The sequence below is a fragment of the Oryctolagus cuniculus genome, chromosome 4, assembly GCF_051225735.1.
Source record: "Oryctolagus cuniculus isolate XC-2025 breed Fujian yellow rabbit chromosome 4, ASM5122573v1, whole genome shotgun sequence".
Lineage (NCBI taxonomy): Eukaryota > Metazoa > Chordata > Mammalia > Lagomorpha > Leporidae > Oryctolagus > Oryctolagus cuniculus.
In genome coordinates, this window is record NC_142870.1 from 100,659,866 (window position 1) to 100,676,742 (window position 16,877).

Genomic DNA, 16,877 nt, shown 5'->3' on the forward strand with positions numbered 1-16,877 from the left:
CAGGTGCACTAGCAGGGAGCTGGGTTGGAAGTGGAGTAACCTGGATTTGAATCAGCTCTCATGGTATGTTGTGTCTCAGGTGATGGAACAGCCTGTTGCACCATAATACTGGTGTCTCATGGGTTGGGGAGGAAGGATGTACAAGGCCTTCCTTGGGGATATACATCAGTTCTTCTATGGTGAAAAAGTGGATTCCCTATGTTTGTGGCAGCCTGCAGTATTGCCTACAATTAAATACAAAACTCCTTGCTCCCTATCCAATCTTCTTCCTGCTCCCTGCCAATGCTCTCACAAAGGTTTTAATCTATGCCCACTGCCATGTCATTCACCTATAGAAAATGTAGACTTTTTTATCCCTGGCTTGGAGTTTGGCCTTGTGAAAAGCTTTGGCTGGTGGGGTTTGAGTGGATGTGTCATGAGATATGGGAGAAGCAGCTTTAAGAGACATCACATGTTTCTACCAGCTCTCCGGATCTTCCCAGTTGCCTTGAGAATTGCCAAGTCTCACATAAGAGCTGTTTCTTTAAATGTGGTCCTGGAATGAGAAGACCCATAGAGCAGAACCTCAGCTGACACACAGTGCGTAATGTAAGAAACACATCTTTGTGCCCACAAGCTATTGAGAGTTGGTGGATGATTTTCTATGGCTGAAGTGACAAATACCTTGTGTATGGTCAGTTTTTTTTTCTTTCAACTTTTTAGGAGCTGGAACTCATGAAGTTCAACTATTGTGAACCAAATGCTATGATTTATGAGACTACTGTCACTGTCACAAGTTTCAAATGTTTATGAAATAAACATTGGAGATGTGGTGTCTTCTTTCTCTCTGAGGAAGAGAAGGAAATACTCTAGCTGCCTGAGAAGGTGAGACCAGGGACAGAGAACAAGGAACTGTATATGTGTTTGTGTAAAGAACTAGAGGGTGGGTTACCTCAGACCAAACTAAATCCTCAGTAGAGAAGTAAGTGACCTACATGTGGCTGGTTGAATAAGTAAGTAAGTAAGTAAGTAAGTAAGGAGGCTGGCAGGAAGTCAGATTGGGAAGGTATAGTGATCATCCTAGCTAAGGAGTAGGGATTGTAAAGTTCTTCCACAGAAAAAAGGATGCAGAGTGGATTTCAGTAGCATTTATTTGTTTTGAAGCTTTATTTAATTTTTAATTAGAATGAGCCAGTGAGCCCATCTGCTGGTTCACTCCCCTAACACCTGTTGCCCAGGTCTTTCATGTGGGTGGCAGGGACCCAATTATTTGAGCCATGACCTCTGCCTCCCAGCATCTGCATTAACAGAAAGTTGGCATCAGGAACAGAAGGTATCAAACCCAGCCATTCTGATATGGGTCACGTGTGTCGTAAGTGCTAGGCCAAATGCCTGGCTCCTAAAATTTTGACACTTGAAGTATATGTACACATGCAACTGAAAAAAATCAGATAACTTTCCCAACTGGTGGTATATTTGCTAAACATTCATTGTACTTATGAAGTCATTTCCAGTTTGTCGTTGGCAGTGTTCAATGCTGCATGCCTTGGTCAAAAAAACATCCTTTTCTGCAGTAGTTTGTCTACACCAGGGTCCATCTTACCATATTTAGATCTCCTTGGCATTTGATTTGGCTTGGATATTAGTTTGGGTGTCTCCCAATGATCTAGATGTTAAAGGCCTGGTCCCAAAGTCTGATGATAATGGTTAATAGATGATTGCTACTGGTTAATGGATTAAGGGTGAAAACTCAACCCAATTATGGTGCTTAAAGGCAGGGAGGGCTTTGGGAAATGATTGGTTGGGTTAGATTGCAGGGGTGCAGCCCCTGTGATCAGACATGGTGGCTTTATGAGGAAAGACGAGTGGACGGGGATGCGCATGCTCCGTGTCTCTCTCTACGTCCTGGCTCATCATGCGATCCTCCTGCTGCATGCACGTTCACTGACTGATGCCAGGCCGATGAGGCCCAGTTGTGGTCTGTAAACCTGCAAAATCACGTGTGAAATAAGCTTTCCTTCACAAGCAGCTCCTCTCGGGTATTTGTTATATCAGTGAAAAACCCTCTCAGCATTTTAATGATTACAAAATATCAGCACAACACTATGAATATATTCGGTGTCATTAACCTGTATTTGTAAAAAGACCAAAATGGTATATTTATGTTATGTAGAGTTTACCACCATAATAAAAAAATAAGCAGCAAACCTTCCTATAGGTAAAATTAATTAATTAATTATGTATTTATTTATTTGAAAGGCAGAGTTACAGAGAGGCAGAGAGAGAGGGACAGAGAGATCTGTCACTCATTTGTTCACTCCCCAAGTGGCCACAATGGCCGCATCTGGGCAAATCTGAAGCCAGGAGCCAGGAGCTTCTTCTGGGTCTCCCACGCGGGTGCAGAGGCCCAAGGACTTGGGCCATCCTCCACTGCTTTCCCAGGCCATAGCAGAGAGCTGTATTGGAAGTGGAGCTGCCGGGACTTGAACTGGCGCCCATTAAGGATGCCAACACTGCAGGTAGCGGCTTTACCCACTACCCACAGCGCTGGCCCCCCATAAGGCTAAATTTAAAAACTACTAGACTTTTAGAGCTGGAATTCCTGAGCTCATCACTCAGTGTCAACCCTGAAGATGTCCAGGCTGGGGGAAAGGATGTGCTGTCTCAGCTTAGCCAGTCTCTTTCTGGTCCATCCCGTCTTACAGGTGTGTGTGTGTGTGTGTGTGTGTGTATTTGGGGTGTAGGTCGGTAGAACGTCTCCTCCCTGTTTTGCTCACGTGAGTACAGGGGAGAGGGTAGAGGTGTGGATGGCAGTATGGTGGGGTGGGCTCTTGTGTCATGGGCAGCCACCGTGCAGGTAGCCATGCTTTTCTTTGCTCCATCTTGTTTCTCCACCAAGTGGGGAGAGTGCAGTTGAAAGGTTCCGTCGCAGCAGTTAAAAGGATCCTGGGCTTCTGGGCAGCTCCACTCAGCCGCCTCAGCCGCAACCAACAGGCGGAGGGACAGGCCAAAACGAAAAACATTTGAATCGCAATGACAGGAGACCAAAGTTTCCGTCGCAACAGCTCCGCCCACGCTGCTCTTGCGGACCAACTTTCCGGGGTATAGGACGAACAGCTTTAAGAAACTGTGCGCTGAGATCGTCGGCGGTGCCCTTTCCCTTTGGTGCCTTTGCTCCTCCGGCACCTCGCGCGCTCAGCGCTCGCGGTCACTGCACCTGCCCCGCGAAGGGCCGGTCTGCTGGGATGCGGGAGCGCCGGCGCCGCCGCCGCCGCCGCCGCCGCCGCCGAGCCTGCTCCTCTGGGCACATGCGCAGTGGCGACGCCGTCCGGCGCCCTCAGTCTCCTCCTCCGCCGCCTCCCGGTTCCGCAGTCACTTCCTGCAGCTGTTTCCCTGTGTGTCGGCTTGGACTGACTTTTGACAGTGTGCCTTCAGCTGTGGAGGGGCTCGGCGGCGGCCGGCCCAGAAAGTTGCTCCGAGAAGAGGTGGCTGGAGCCGGCGAGCCGGGCGCGCAGGGCGGACGGCCGGGAGGCGGCGGCGGGCGTCCTGGGCGGGCGCGGCGCCGAGGCTGCTGGCGCGTCCCGGGGGTTCCGGTGAGTGCTGGCGCTTGGGAGCCTCGGGGTTTGTAGGACGAGCCCGGGGGCGCGGGGGACCGGCGGGTGCCTTAGGGTGCGGTCTTGCCACCTGCCCTCCGTGGGACAGCGCGTGCCCCGCTCGTCGGTGCCTGTGTTTTTGGCGCATTTCGCGTGTGCGTTTCGGGAGGGTCTCCGCGTGCAGCCGCCGCGGCCCGGGCGCCGGCCCCCGCCCCGTGGGAGCGGGGATTCCATCTTCCGTGATGGCATCCTTGCGGGCTGAGGTGCGTGTGTGCGTGCGCGTCGCAGGAATGTAAGGCCATGTGGGCGATGCTGAGTGTCTGCGTTTGGATTCAAATTTGCGAACGGTTCCCCCGGATTAGGGACCGTCCTAGCTCGGGCTGGACCACATTTGCCAATTCACCGAGGCCTCATCTTCCCCTGGTTTCTTGCCTGCTTTTGAGCCCCCTTTATAGGATATTCCTCGCCTCCACTGGTAATTTCTGTTTTTCTCTTTCTCGCATTCCTCTGGCTGCGATCCGATGACCTCTGAGTAATGCCTGCCTGTCTTCCCCTCGTTTCCACAATCCCCTCGTTTGCTGAGGTGCCAGTAACCTGTTCGTTCTTCTGTTCTGTTGCCTCCCTGGGTTTCTCCAAAGGAGAAAGCGCTTGTCTTTAATACAGTCTGTGAAGAGTAGGCCCCAGTCCAATCGTGAGAACTAAGTATGCTATGATAATTCGTTTTCTTTAAACAGGGTACATTGTGAAGCTTCTAGTTTCTTTAAAGTCCTTGCAACCCCTTTCCACCAGGTCGTTACATTATAAATCGTGTATTTTTGCTGCTATAAACATCTGAGTGAACGGTTTTTATGCTCTGGGCAGTATTCATTTCAACCTTCGAATTAGTCTCTTTCCGACTTGCGCAGCAGTTGAGTGGATCTGAGTCGCAAAAGCTTTGGGTCCATGTTCCACAAAATAAAACCAAAGGCGTGGTTTTATTTGTTTTAGATTTATGTTTTATGCTAATTTTTGCTAGCAAATGTGGTAATACCTGTTGTGATTGTCACAGATCTTTTTGGGGTGCTGACATCATGTTGGTAAGTACAAAACAAATAATTTTGGATTATCTGGCTTTTTAAAAAAAATTGTAAAGAACCAATGCAGCAATGGGAATGTCTGTATTGGCAAGAATTTTTCCCTTAATCCAGGGGATTTGGGCACCTCTGGATGGAGGTTTTTTGTATCTCTGTGCTTTAAGAAGGACCTTTATTCTGATGGAAACCTATAGGTAACAAAGGGGAGACACATGTTGGGATTTCCTCAAGTGGGAGTGAGCTTTTGTTAAACAAGTCCAGACATGTCTAGGCAATCGGTGGCATTTGATTTTTGGTTTGCATAGCTGATTTCCTTTATCCAGATGTTTTGGCACCTCCTCTACCTTTTCTCTTATGAACTGGTGGCATATTTATGGCAATTTGGCATTAGTATAGTTCTGTACAGGTAGTATGTGTTGCCTTTTAAACTGGTGGGTTATGGTAATTAGGTAAATTTTTAGAACAGCTGGTCTTTATCTTAGTTTCCTTTTAAAAAATGGCTACATCTGTCTTTACTTTCTGGATGTTTTGATTGAGATGTAATTGAGAGAAATAATACCATTATAGGGAACCTGCTTTTTAAAATGTTTTAAACCTGTGTTGCTTTCCTCTGTTCTCATGTGGGCTGCATACTTCTATGTAGGAAACAAATACTATTATCATTTTTCTTAATACTGTGATTGATGAGAAATACTGTTGAATATGATGACTAACAATGTATACACTTTCCCTTCGCTGCTGTATTTCCCCAATGCACTGATTTCCCCTGCTACCCCAAGACCCTGAATTTATTATAGAAGTTGTTACTTGATTGCACTTTCCCGGTGCTGTGTGCTTAATCAGATGTGGTCAAATTGACTTTGAACCTTTCAAAATTTACTTCATTAATTCTAATAAACCCATAGTGGCCCTTATGTACACATTTCCATTGCAGATGGCAAATTTCGGCAGCTTAAAATAGCCATATTCTGTTGACCAACAAAAGAGGTTTTAATAGTGTTGAGAGTGCGGGGAATTGTAGATTTTTGAAATAAGGATTCTAATTTGGGTTAATTAGAATTTTAGGAACTCAGAAAAGTGGACTGTGGTTTGAAGGTGCCATCTGGGTGGGAAGCAGGTGAAATTGTGGATGAAGATTGATGAGGCCGTGTTTTCTGAAAGCAGAGATTCTCAGTTATTTAATAAGAATGGGGAAGCACATAGCCTAAAGACTGGGGAACTGGAATTATACTGGGGCTGATGGTAGTGTGCCTCATTACTCTGTTGGGCATTTGCTTGATCCCTTATCTTGTGCAGGTAATTTACCTCTAGAAGGAGAAAACAATTTGGATTTTACAGAGGACTCATGAATATATTCTAAGGCACTTGGTGGGGGGGTCATAAATTCAAGGGCCTGCAGGATGCAGGCTGAGTGGAGACTGAGGTGGCCTGGAGAAGACAGGTGGGTTACGGGGGTGGGGTGGGGGAGTGGGAGGAAAGGTGCATCTGAGCACAAACTACCTAATGGTTTCCCATGTAGGAATGTGGGTTGCTGCTAGATGGTCCTTTTATCAAGAGAAGCCATGAATCCTTTGAATTTTCAATATTGACAATTAATTCAATAAAAAAAGGAAGCAAAAAAAAAAAAATCCAAAACACTCTGTTTCAAATAGTGTATCTGTGGCTGTATATGGCCTATGGGCTGGCTGTTTGCAACCTCTGCTTTAAGGAATCATTGGCTCAGCTACTTAAATGTTGTGATTGTTCAGAGGGACCACTTTTATTTATTTTTGTCACATCTTAATTCTCTGGATTGTTCCTAGGGTTCCTGGATACTTTAGCTAGTTCCAGGAGTTTTTGAAGAATTCCGAGTGTGTGTGTGTATGTGTGTATTCACTCTTTTTGACATCATTTGGATGCGAAAGAGATATTAAGATGCTGAGCTGGTGGGGGATTTTGCCCATGCACGATTATGAAGAGTGTTTGAGTGTAAATGTGCCCTAGGGAAGGGGTCTGGACTAGGTGACCTTTGATGTCCATTTCAGCCATATGACTTTAGATTTAATTAGCCACGGATGCAGTGCTATTAATGTTCGCAGGCCAGAGGGACACCAGTTGGAACTGTGCCAAGCAAAATAAAGCCAAATCTATAAAGTTGTTCTCTGTGGAAGAGCATTGTGTCCATGTGAGTTCCCAGGCTGGGGGTGTCTGCTTGAAGAGGCAGACATGGTTGGCGCTGTGGTATAGCGGGTAAAGCCGCGGCCTGCAGTGCCTGCATTCCATATGGTCATTGGTTTGAGTTCCTGATGCTCCACTTCCCATCCAGCTCTCTGCTGTGGCCTAGGAAAGCAGTGGAAGATGGCCCAAGTTTTTGGGCCCCTGCACGTGCGTGGGAGATCTGGAAGAAGCTCCAGGCTCCTGACTTTGGATCGGCCTAGCTTCAGCTGTTGTAGCCATTTGGGGAGTGAACCAGTGGATGGAAGACCCTCCCCCCATCTCCCTACCCCTCACCTCTGCCTCTCTGTAACTCTGCATTTCAAATAAATAAATAAATCTTAAAAAAAAGTCCCAAAGTTGGGTTTGCAGAAGTTGAGAAAAGGGTCAGATGGTATTGATGTTTGCATGTCATATTGCTGAGGTGTGTTTTTCTAGGAGACCAATTTTTTTTTTGTTTGTTTGTTGTTGATTCAGATTGAAGACCTGGCTTCTTATTGCCCACTGGATTATGCCCAAGGCTTTCCTCCCCAATGATCCTCTTGCAACACGCCGGGCTTCCTCCACCTAAGAGGCCCTCATCCTCTCCTCCTATGTCAGTGGCCACCAGGTCTACAGGAACCTTGCAGCTTCAGCCACAGAAGCCTTTTGGGCAGGAGGCTTCCTTGCCTTTGGCTGGAGAAGAAGAGTTACCTAAAGGAGGGGACCAAGACACTGCCCTGGAGGAGCTATGTAAGCCTCTATACTGCAAACTCTGCAATGTCACCTTGAATTCAGCGCAACAGGCCCAGGCTCATTATCAGGTAAGGGAAGAGAAGAAAACCAGGGATTTCATGAGGTGAACATTTCAGGGCCCTGCCTATTTGGCTGCCTCACCAGATATGACCAATTGTACCTGGAAAGTCAAGATTACTTAGAGAACAACTAAGTGTTAGTTTGACTAAAAGCATAATGTTCCTACTTTAAAAATAAGCCTCACTTTGTGTACAGTGGGTCTCAACCTCCTACACCAGGCTGTGTGGCATTTGATAGCTTACCAGTCTTTGTAGGCAACTGTAAATCTATCTCAGTGTTCAAACCTGTGGTTCTAAAGAGAATAACTATTTGGTACATGATGTACCAAACTCCATTTAGTGTAAAATGGTTAAGCAGGGAATATGGGTTGTGTCAGTTCAGGATAACCCCTACGTGTGACTCTTCTGCTTTCTGACCTCTGACTATGCCTATGTATCTGACCGCTGCTAAGGAAAATGCATATCTTTTTGTAGTGAGAATAAAATGATGTTGGAGTATTGAGCACTTTCTTCATAATAAGCATATTCAAACTTCTTTTAACCCACTATGATGACTCATGCTTACTTTTAAGGTTTAAAGCCGTTCTTTTCATGTAGAGTAACTAGTGGAGAGGGCCATATAAAAGGCGTTATTTCCCAAAAATAAATGGAAAATTAAATTTTGGCTAGAGAGAGAGGGTACTGTATTTTATTCCAGATTGTTGTCTGTGTGAGATTAAATAATTTCCCTTTGTGGAGAAAGGAGACCTGGGAAATAATTCAGGCCAATATGGTGCAATGAAAGGGTGTCTTCTGGGTCATCCTGGATGAACTTATTTGTTATCTGTGTGAATATCTCCAAAAGTAAGACAGTATGGTGGAAAGCTGTCTGTTACAGAAGTGTTTCTTCTGTTGTGCCACTGTAACTGTCTCCAGTTTAAAAAGCTTTTGTTTACATTGGGTGAAGTCTGTTCTGTTCTGTTTTGATCCTAAAGACTGATAATTGTGTCACTTTGTGTTTATGCATCAGAAGTATTTTGATGGTGAATTGCTTTTTCAGGAATTTAGGGAAGACAGGACATGTTGCTTCCCTGGAGTGGCCATTGTTTGGTTTCATTTTGCCCTCAGGTGCAGAAAGTTGTGTATCAGTGTTGGCATTTGTCCTTGGCTCATTAACGCCTCTTCTGGTTTTAGTCACATCCCCCCCTTCCTTGGTTCCTGAGACCCCACTCTTAGCCCTTTTGTGTTCTGCTGTTCACTACGGCCGGTCCATATGGGTGTTTCTGTGCCTGACCATTGAGGATGATTAATCTCAAACCCAAGTCTCTGTGTTTGCTTTCTTCTTCATTTACACCTGTGGAATATTCATTTTTCTAGCCTAAGTCTCACTCTGAAAAATCAAGCCTGGGTTCTAAAATTTTCATTTCTTAGCATCTAATAAATCATTAACTTGAGAGCAAACCCACTTTTGTGTCAGACACACATAAAATTACCTTTTGAAGAGGAGTTGTTTACTTTTTTATTATTATTATTTTTTGACAGGCAGAGTGGACAGTGAGAGAGAGAGACAGAGAGAAAGGTCTCCCTTTGCCGTTGGTTCACCCTCCAATGGCCGCCGCGGCTGGCGTGCTGCGGCCGGTGCACCGCGCTGATCCGATGGCAGGAGCCAGGTACTTCTCCTGGTCTCCCATGGGGTGCAGGGCCCAAGCACTTGGGCCATCCTCCACTGTACTCCCTGGCCACAGCAGAGAGCTGGCTTGGAAGAGGGGCAACCGGGACAGAATCTGGCACCCCGACCAGGACTAGAACCCGGTGTGCCGGCGCTGCAAGGCGGAGGATTAGCCTAGTGAGCTGTGGCGCTGGCCATGGAGTTGTTTACTTTCATGAGGCAGTGTGCAATTTGAACATGTGTGTCCATGGATAATACATTTACCTCCTGCCTTTTTCCTTCTAATCTTGATTTGTGACTCTACAGACAGCGATGGATGCTTCTGGTTATGCATAGAAAGAACTCACTTTGATGCAAGGTCGTTGGATTATAAAGTTTAAACCAGATTAAAAAGAACCAACATTTATTTGAGTTTTTTCTTTTATTGTGCATGTGTATGTGTTCTACATTTTTAAGGTGACAACATTATTAATTATATTTAACTTCAGTTACCTCAGTGATGCAGTAAATAAGGGTATTGGAAAATGTCAGAAAAAGGAAATAAAATTTAGGCAGATAACTCAGGAATTTTAAGTGGAGAAGTTGGAGGAGAAGGACAGTGTGTCAAAAAGGGCTGTCGAAGCAACCAAAAGCCATGGTCAAGAAGGGGGAAAGAGGGTTAGGCATTTGGTCCAGTGGTTCAGAAAGCATCCTGTGTCACAGTGCCTAGATTCAGCTCCTGGCTAGAAACATGTTGTCTAAAGTAGTAAATCACTGCGATTGCATTACTCAAAATTTTTCTAGTCAGTTGATGCCATTGTTGGAATCACAAAGTTTCAAATTGCCAGCCTATTGTAAATACCTGGAGTCTTACTGTATCATGTTCCAGTAATCTGGCACACACAGAGGAAACTGTACAAGGAATACTTCTCTTTTTAGCTCCTAGCGTTTCCTCCTGACACTCCAGTGTTCCAAACTGGGACAGTCTTAGCAGTGACCCATGTGATTCTGTAGCCATTACTCCCTAGATATTTTTGGGAAGATTGATTGATTGATTGATTTCTTTGTTTATTTGAAAAACAAAGTGACAGGAAGAAACAGCTGTTCTATCTATTGGTTCACTCCCCATATGGCTGCAGTAGTTGGGGCTGTGCTAGGTCAAAGGCAGAAATCTGGAACTCTTTTTCTCCCACGTGGGTGACCAAGGGCCCAGGTACTTGGGCCACCTTCCACTGCTTTCCCAGGCAGGTAACCAAGGAGCTGGACTGGAAGCAGAGCAGCTGGGACTCAAACCAGCACTCAGATGGGATACTGGCATTGCAGGCGGTGGCTTAACTCATGCCACAATTCTGGCCCCTTCCTAGACTTTTTAACCTGGTCAGTTGGCTTCAGTACATCCTAAGCAGTTGTTTTATTTTTAAGTGAGGTTATCTACTTTTGCAGACTAAAAATTATGGCTCTGATTATAACTTAATTTAAAATCAAATCTTTGGAGGAGAAGCATGTCTTCATTTTATTAAATTCTATCTGCATGCTTCAGGTTGCCCAGGGCAAGCCTGGCAGAGAGTAACAAGTCTGTTCCATCAACTTGAACTTGAACACCAAGGGGAAGAGCCCTTTAAGATGGAATGTTATTAACAGGAAATTAAAAAGCAGAAAACATGATAAACTTTGCTAAGGTATCCACAGTTTATTGTCACAGTTTATCTGGTAATTTAGATATCCATTTGAAAAAAGAACTAGTTATTAAAGTATGTAAAGTATGTTTCTAAAATTTGTCAAAAACATAGGTTTTTATTTCTGATACTTAGCAAATAACAAGCTAACATATTAATTAGAAAAAGAGACAAGACACAGGTGGAAAAGTAGTTCTAGAATTTAAATTCTGAATCTAGTAGTCTTAATTCATAATGGAGGGAATATAATTAGATTTTTCCCAAAATTTAAAGCACTGATTTTGGCACAAATATTTTAAAATTGATCAATCAGGTTTGAATGGTACAAACTATGACTCTAATTTCAGCTAATTTTTAATGTTTTTCAAATTTCCCATCTGGTTATTTTCCAAATTATCTTGCATCAGACTGAAAATGGCTAAAATATACTTCAAACTTGGGTTTGATTTGTGTGCTTCTTAAAGTGGCAGGTATGCTTTAAAATCTGACAGATTGGGCTGGAATACTGGCTGAACTTTAGGCTTGGTACTTCATATTTCATGTTTCTTTTTTCTCTCTTTTTAAAAATTATTTCTTTATTTTGTAAGTCAGAGTTCCAGAGACAGAGGGAGAGACAGACAAAGAGATCCTTCCTGTGCTGGTTCACTCCCCAGATGGCCACAATGGGTAGGAGTCATTGTACCTCCCTTGCAGGATTGTGAGAATTATGTATTATATATAAACAAATGTTGGTTAATTGAAATAGAATTCTGTTGTTTAAAAATGTTGAGTAAAACACTACTATCTTACTCTTGCTACTGTCTTAATACTGTGTACTGTAGGACCTTGTGTAAATGAGTAAAAATTCATCTTTCTTGGTTTCTCTAAAAATACTCTTTTAGATCCAAATAACAGTTACCTTAAAAGATCTTTTTAAAAGAGTAATTCAACCAACAGATGAGGTAGTATAAAATAATTCTCAAATGTAAAAGTCTTTTCACACATAGTATTGGCCTGTCAGCCTAGTCCATTTACCCAAGATTAAATCCTTTGTTGGTTCTCTTGTTTTGTAGTAACAGTGATGCATTCTGTAGGCTCTTTAGGGGACAGAAGCCCTCCATGATCCTGCCCTTAGCTGGATCTCATCCAGTTTCTGAATTCCTCATCTGAGTTCTCCGACCTCATTACTTCTTATTTCAGAAGAGTGGATATTCTTTCCTTTGTCCAGGTTTGATTTCCTATTCCGTATTGTGGATTTAGTCACCCATCATCACCTCTTCACCTCAGTCAAATTAAAAACATGCTCAGATCTTTTCCATGTGAATAAAAATAGCAATAGTGACCTGCTCTTTACTTTTAGTCCCTCTTGTTCACCAGCTTTTTCCCAGCTTTCGAGTTGTGCTGAGTATGACTGTCATCTTCTTCTTCCCATTGCCCACTCCACAGCCATTCTGGTTTTCATGAGATTGTTCCACTGAACTGGGCCATTCCAGGGTCTCCCATGATCTTACACGCCAATGCTAGTTCTTTCTCCTTGACCTCTTGACTTCTTTCTCCTTAAACATTTAAAAATACTTTTATTCAAAGTAATGCCTGTGGTTAGTAATGAAATGCAGTAATTACCTGTTCTTTCTTCCCCACCCCTCCTCTACCTTTTTTATTCTTCTCCACTTTTTTCTTCTTTCTTTTAACTTGGACTGGCTATAGGTTTACTTTTATACTGTCAAGATTGATCACATTTTTGTCTATTTATGATCAAGTTAAGTTTTCCATGCTGTCTTTTCAGGCTGATACCAGTTGTTGAAAATTGACATTCAACTCTTATGTTCTTATAAGTAGGAGAATATTATTCACGGTAGAGCTGTTCCTTTCTGTATTTCTCCTGTGTCATGAGCTCGTGCACTCATGATGATGATCAAATGGATAGCCCTGTCTTGACTGCTACTGGTTACTCAAAAGCATGTTTATTTTAGTTTGTTTCATATATGAGTTGTAACCTTGAAACAGCCTTTTATTTTTCCTTGAATTTCTGAAAAATGGGGAGAAGAATCTTACCTTGCCTCTAAAAAAAGCGATTAGCTTCTTGGGGTGGGCATTGTGGCACAGTGGGTTAAACCTAGGCTTAGGCCACTTCCATCCCACTTCCAGTGCCTGGTTTGAGTCCTGGCTGCTTCTGATCCAGCTTTCTGCTAATGTGCGTGAGAAAGTAGCACATGACAGTTCAAGTACTTGGGTCCTTGCCATCCACATGAACACATGAAGAGCTGAATAGAGTTCCTGGCTCTGGGATTTGGTTTGGCTCAACCTCAGCTATTGCAGTCATTTGGGGACTGAACCAGCAGACAAAAGATTCTCTCTCTCTCTCTCTCTCTCTCTCTCTCTCTGTGTGTGTGTGTGTGTGATCTTCTCTCTCTTTTATTCTGCTTTTCAAGTAAATATTATAAAAAATGAATAGCATCTTAATTTTTCTTTTTAGTGCTTACAATCCAATTCTGAAACTCACTTATTTCCTCTTCTAATTTGGACTACTTGTTCCATATTTAACTTTTCATTGTGTAACTTTTGTATTCTAAGAGTTCAGCTGCTTTTCTTCCTTTCTCATCTTTTTAAAATTGCATTATATTTAGTATATCCTCACCCTATCACCCACATCCCCAACACTTAGTCACACTATGCTATGGAATCCCCCTTTTATCCTGGATTACTGTGTTTTCAACTGGCTGCTGTCTGAGTTTACTGCTTCACTGTCGCCTTTGAACTTTGCTCATTGCTCTGGATAGGGCCAACATTATCTAAATATACATCCCCCTACCTTGTTTTTTTATCTTGTTTTGTTGAAGTATATCTTCTCATTATTTGAAGGAAGAAAGAATAAATATAAACGTACAAGGGTACTTCAAAAACTTCCTGGAAAAAGGGAATTAAAAGATAAATTCATTTTGGCACAGAAAATTTTGATATTTTTCTTACTGTGTGTTTTCCATAAACTTTTTGAAGACCCTGTGTATATTATAATACATCTCTCTTTTAAATAAAATTAGAGAGCAATGGGAAATAAATTTTTCCGAGTCCTTGTACACCTAAAAGTGTTTGCCTTGTGCCTTCATATATATATATATATATATATATATATATATTTTTTTTTTTTTTAAACAGGCAGAGTGGACAATGAGAGAGAGAGACAGAGAGAAAGGTCTTCCTTTGCCGTTGGTTCACCCTCCAATGGCCGCTGCGGCCATCGCACTGAGCTGATCCGATGGCAGGAGCCAGGTACTTATCCTGGTCTCCCATGGAGTGCAGCGCCCAAGTACTTGGGCCATCCTCCACTGCACTCCCTGGCCACAGCAGAGAGCTGGCCTGGAAGAGGGGCAACTGGGACAGAATCCGGCACCCCAACGGGGACTAGAACCCGGTGTGCCGGCGCTGCAAGGCGGAGGATTAGCCTAGTGAGCCGCGGCGCTGGCCAACCTTGTACCTTCATATATGACAGTTCAGTTCCAAGTAGAAAATTGTTTTTCCTCAGGAGGTTAAAGATGACTCCAATGGTGTGTGTGTATGTGTGTGTGTGTTTTCCCAAAGTACCTAATGTTGCTGAAGAGAAATCCTATTCTGATTCTCATTATTTTGTAGGGGAGCTGCTTTAATTTCTTTTTTTTTTTTTTTTTCCTGGAAGCTTTTGGGCTCTTCTTGTCCTTGGCACCTGAAGTTTCACAGTGGCGTGTGTGTCTACTAGGTCTGGGTCATTTTTGTTTGTCCTGGGCAGCGCTAGTGGATCTTTCCCATTTGTGTGCTCCTGTTTCCCTAAGCTCCTGGCAGATTTCCTTGGGATTTTTTCTTGTATATTCTCTATTTTTTCTGTTTTTCTGAAAATCTGCTAGCCTTATTAAGACCTGCTGAATCAATTATTTTGCCCTCCTGGCTCTACTGAATTATAGTGATGGATTCATTCTTTATACAGTGGCACCCCTTAGAAATGGGGGTATGTTCTAAACCCCCTTGTAAATGTCTGAAACCACTGATGGTACTGAACCCTGTGTGTGTTATGCTTTTCTCTATGTATACATGCACAAATTTAATGCCTTTGACATCTTACCTAAGCACTGAGCACACACTATAGCCATCAATTTTGCAGTTTTTGTTGTGACAGCAAAACTATCACAATTTCTTCCCCCTGCTTCACAGATTTGTGGATAGACTATTCTTTCTTACACCAGCATTAGGAGTCTCACCGAAGTATTTTTTTTCTTTCCACTCTTGTTTTCACTTAAAATAAACATTTTGGAGCTTCTCATTGCATATCTAAATTGCCAGTGTTACTCTTGTACTTTGGGGCCATTATTAAATAAAATAAGGATTACTTGAACATAAGCACTGTGACACTGTGACAGTAGATCTGATAACCTGAGTGGTTACTAAGTAGCTAATGCTTGGGTAGCACTTAGAGCAAGAAGCAGGATGGTGTGCAACTTCATGATGCTATCCAGAATGATGTGCAGTTTAAAACATATGAATTGTTTTTTTCTGGAGTTTTCCATTGGTGTGTCAGACTGTGGTTGACCACGGGTAGCTAAGACCGTGGAAAAGAAAACCTTGGATTGACAAGGAAAACTACTGGATTGCGTGTGTCTTCTGTCATTCTGATATTTATTTATTTTAATATGAGAAGTATTCTTGGCTTCGACATTGGATTTTTAAATTTTGACAGCTGTACTTTTAATGTTTAAGCCCCTCTTGATTTTTTTGTTTTCGGATTTATTTATTTACTTACTTATTTAATTCATTTATTTGAAAGGGAGAGTTACAGAGAGGCAGAGGCAGAAAGAGAGAGAGGGAGAGAGAGAGAGGTCTTCCATCCACTGGTTCACTCCCCAATTGGCCACCATGGCTAGAGCTGTGCTGATCCAAAGCCAGGAGCCAGGAGCTTCTTCCATGTTTCCCACATAGGTGCAGGGGCCCAAGGACTTGGGCTGTCTTCTGTTGCTTTCCCAGGCCATAGCAGAGAATTGGATCGAAAGTGGAGCAGCTGCAACTCAAAATGGTGCCATATGGTATGCTAGCACTGCAGACTGGGGCTTTAACCCACTGAGTCACAGCCCCCAAAGCCCTCTTGATTTCTTACCATTCACATCTATTTTTATAGGATATCAGCTTATCTGGACAGGTCTTAGATTTTATTTTTTAATGATGTAATTTATGGAAGAGTTGTTTTTTTCAGAATGCCCCTAATTTGGGCTTCTTTGATGAAATTCAGATTATGTGTTGTTTGGCAAGAATAGCACAAAGATATGCCCTTCCCAATGCAACATATCATTACAAGCATGATGTGAAAATGTTGCATTATCTGTGCTGTTAGCTTTAATCACTTGGCTAAGGTGGTGCCTGCCAGGCTACTTCTTTGTAAAGTTACTGTTTTTATTTTTGTGTTGAATAAGTATCATTTAGAGAGATACTTTGAAACTATGTGAATATTCCAGGGGCCAGCGCTGTGGTGCAGCAGGTTAAAGCCCTGGCCTGAAGTGCCAGCATCCCATGTGGGCACCGGTTCTAGTCCTGGCTGCTCCTCTTCCTGTCCAGCTCTCTGCTTTGGCCTGGGGAAGCAGTAGAGGATGGCCCAAGTCCTTGGCCCCTGCACCTGTATGGGAGACCTGGAAGAAGCTCCTGTCTCTTGGCTTTGGATCAGCACAGCTCCGGCCATTGAGGCCAACTGGGGAGTGAACCAGCAGATGGAAGATCTCTCTCTGCTTCTACCTCTCTCTGTAATGCTTTCAAATAAATAAAATAAATCTTAAAAAGAAAAGAAACTATGTGAATATTCTTATATTTTTGCTGATGATTCTTGCCTGCAGTAATGATTATAGTCATGTTTGCCAAATGGTGATTTTTCTATTTTAATCTTTTCTTAGATATTTATTAGTGAACTTTTACTTTCAGAAGAACTTTATTCTTTTTCCTATATATTTTTT

At 43.1% G+C, this 16,877-nt stretch overlaps 1 protein-coding gene across 5 annotated transcripts in view; it reads left to right on the forward strand.

The window, feature by feature from the left end:
- Positions 1-3,296: 3,296 nt before the first annotated feature.
- ZMAT3 (zinc finger matrin-type 3) overlaps positions 3,297-16,877 on the forward strand; it is a 40,471-nt gene continuing 26,890 nt past the window's right edge. For 2 of the 5 annotated variants that reach the window (XR_016233225.1, XM_008266533.5), the window contains exons 1-2: positions 3,297-3,572; positions 7,316-7,641. Coding sequence is in view for 3 of the 5 variants with exons in the window: in XM_008266533.5 (XP_008264755.1) it covers positions 7,372-7,641 (270 nt within the window). In the remaining 2 variants the exon portion in view is untranslated. Of the gene's footprint in view, positions 4,048-7,315; positions 7,642-16,877 lie in introns of all 5 variants that reach the window. The other 3 variants (XM_017346924.4, XM_002716438.6, XR_016233226.1) reach the window with 3 other exon arrangements.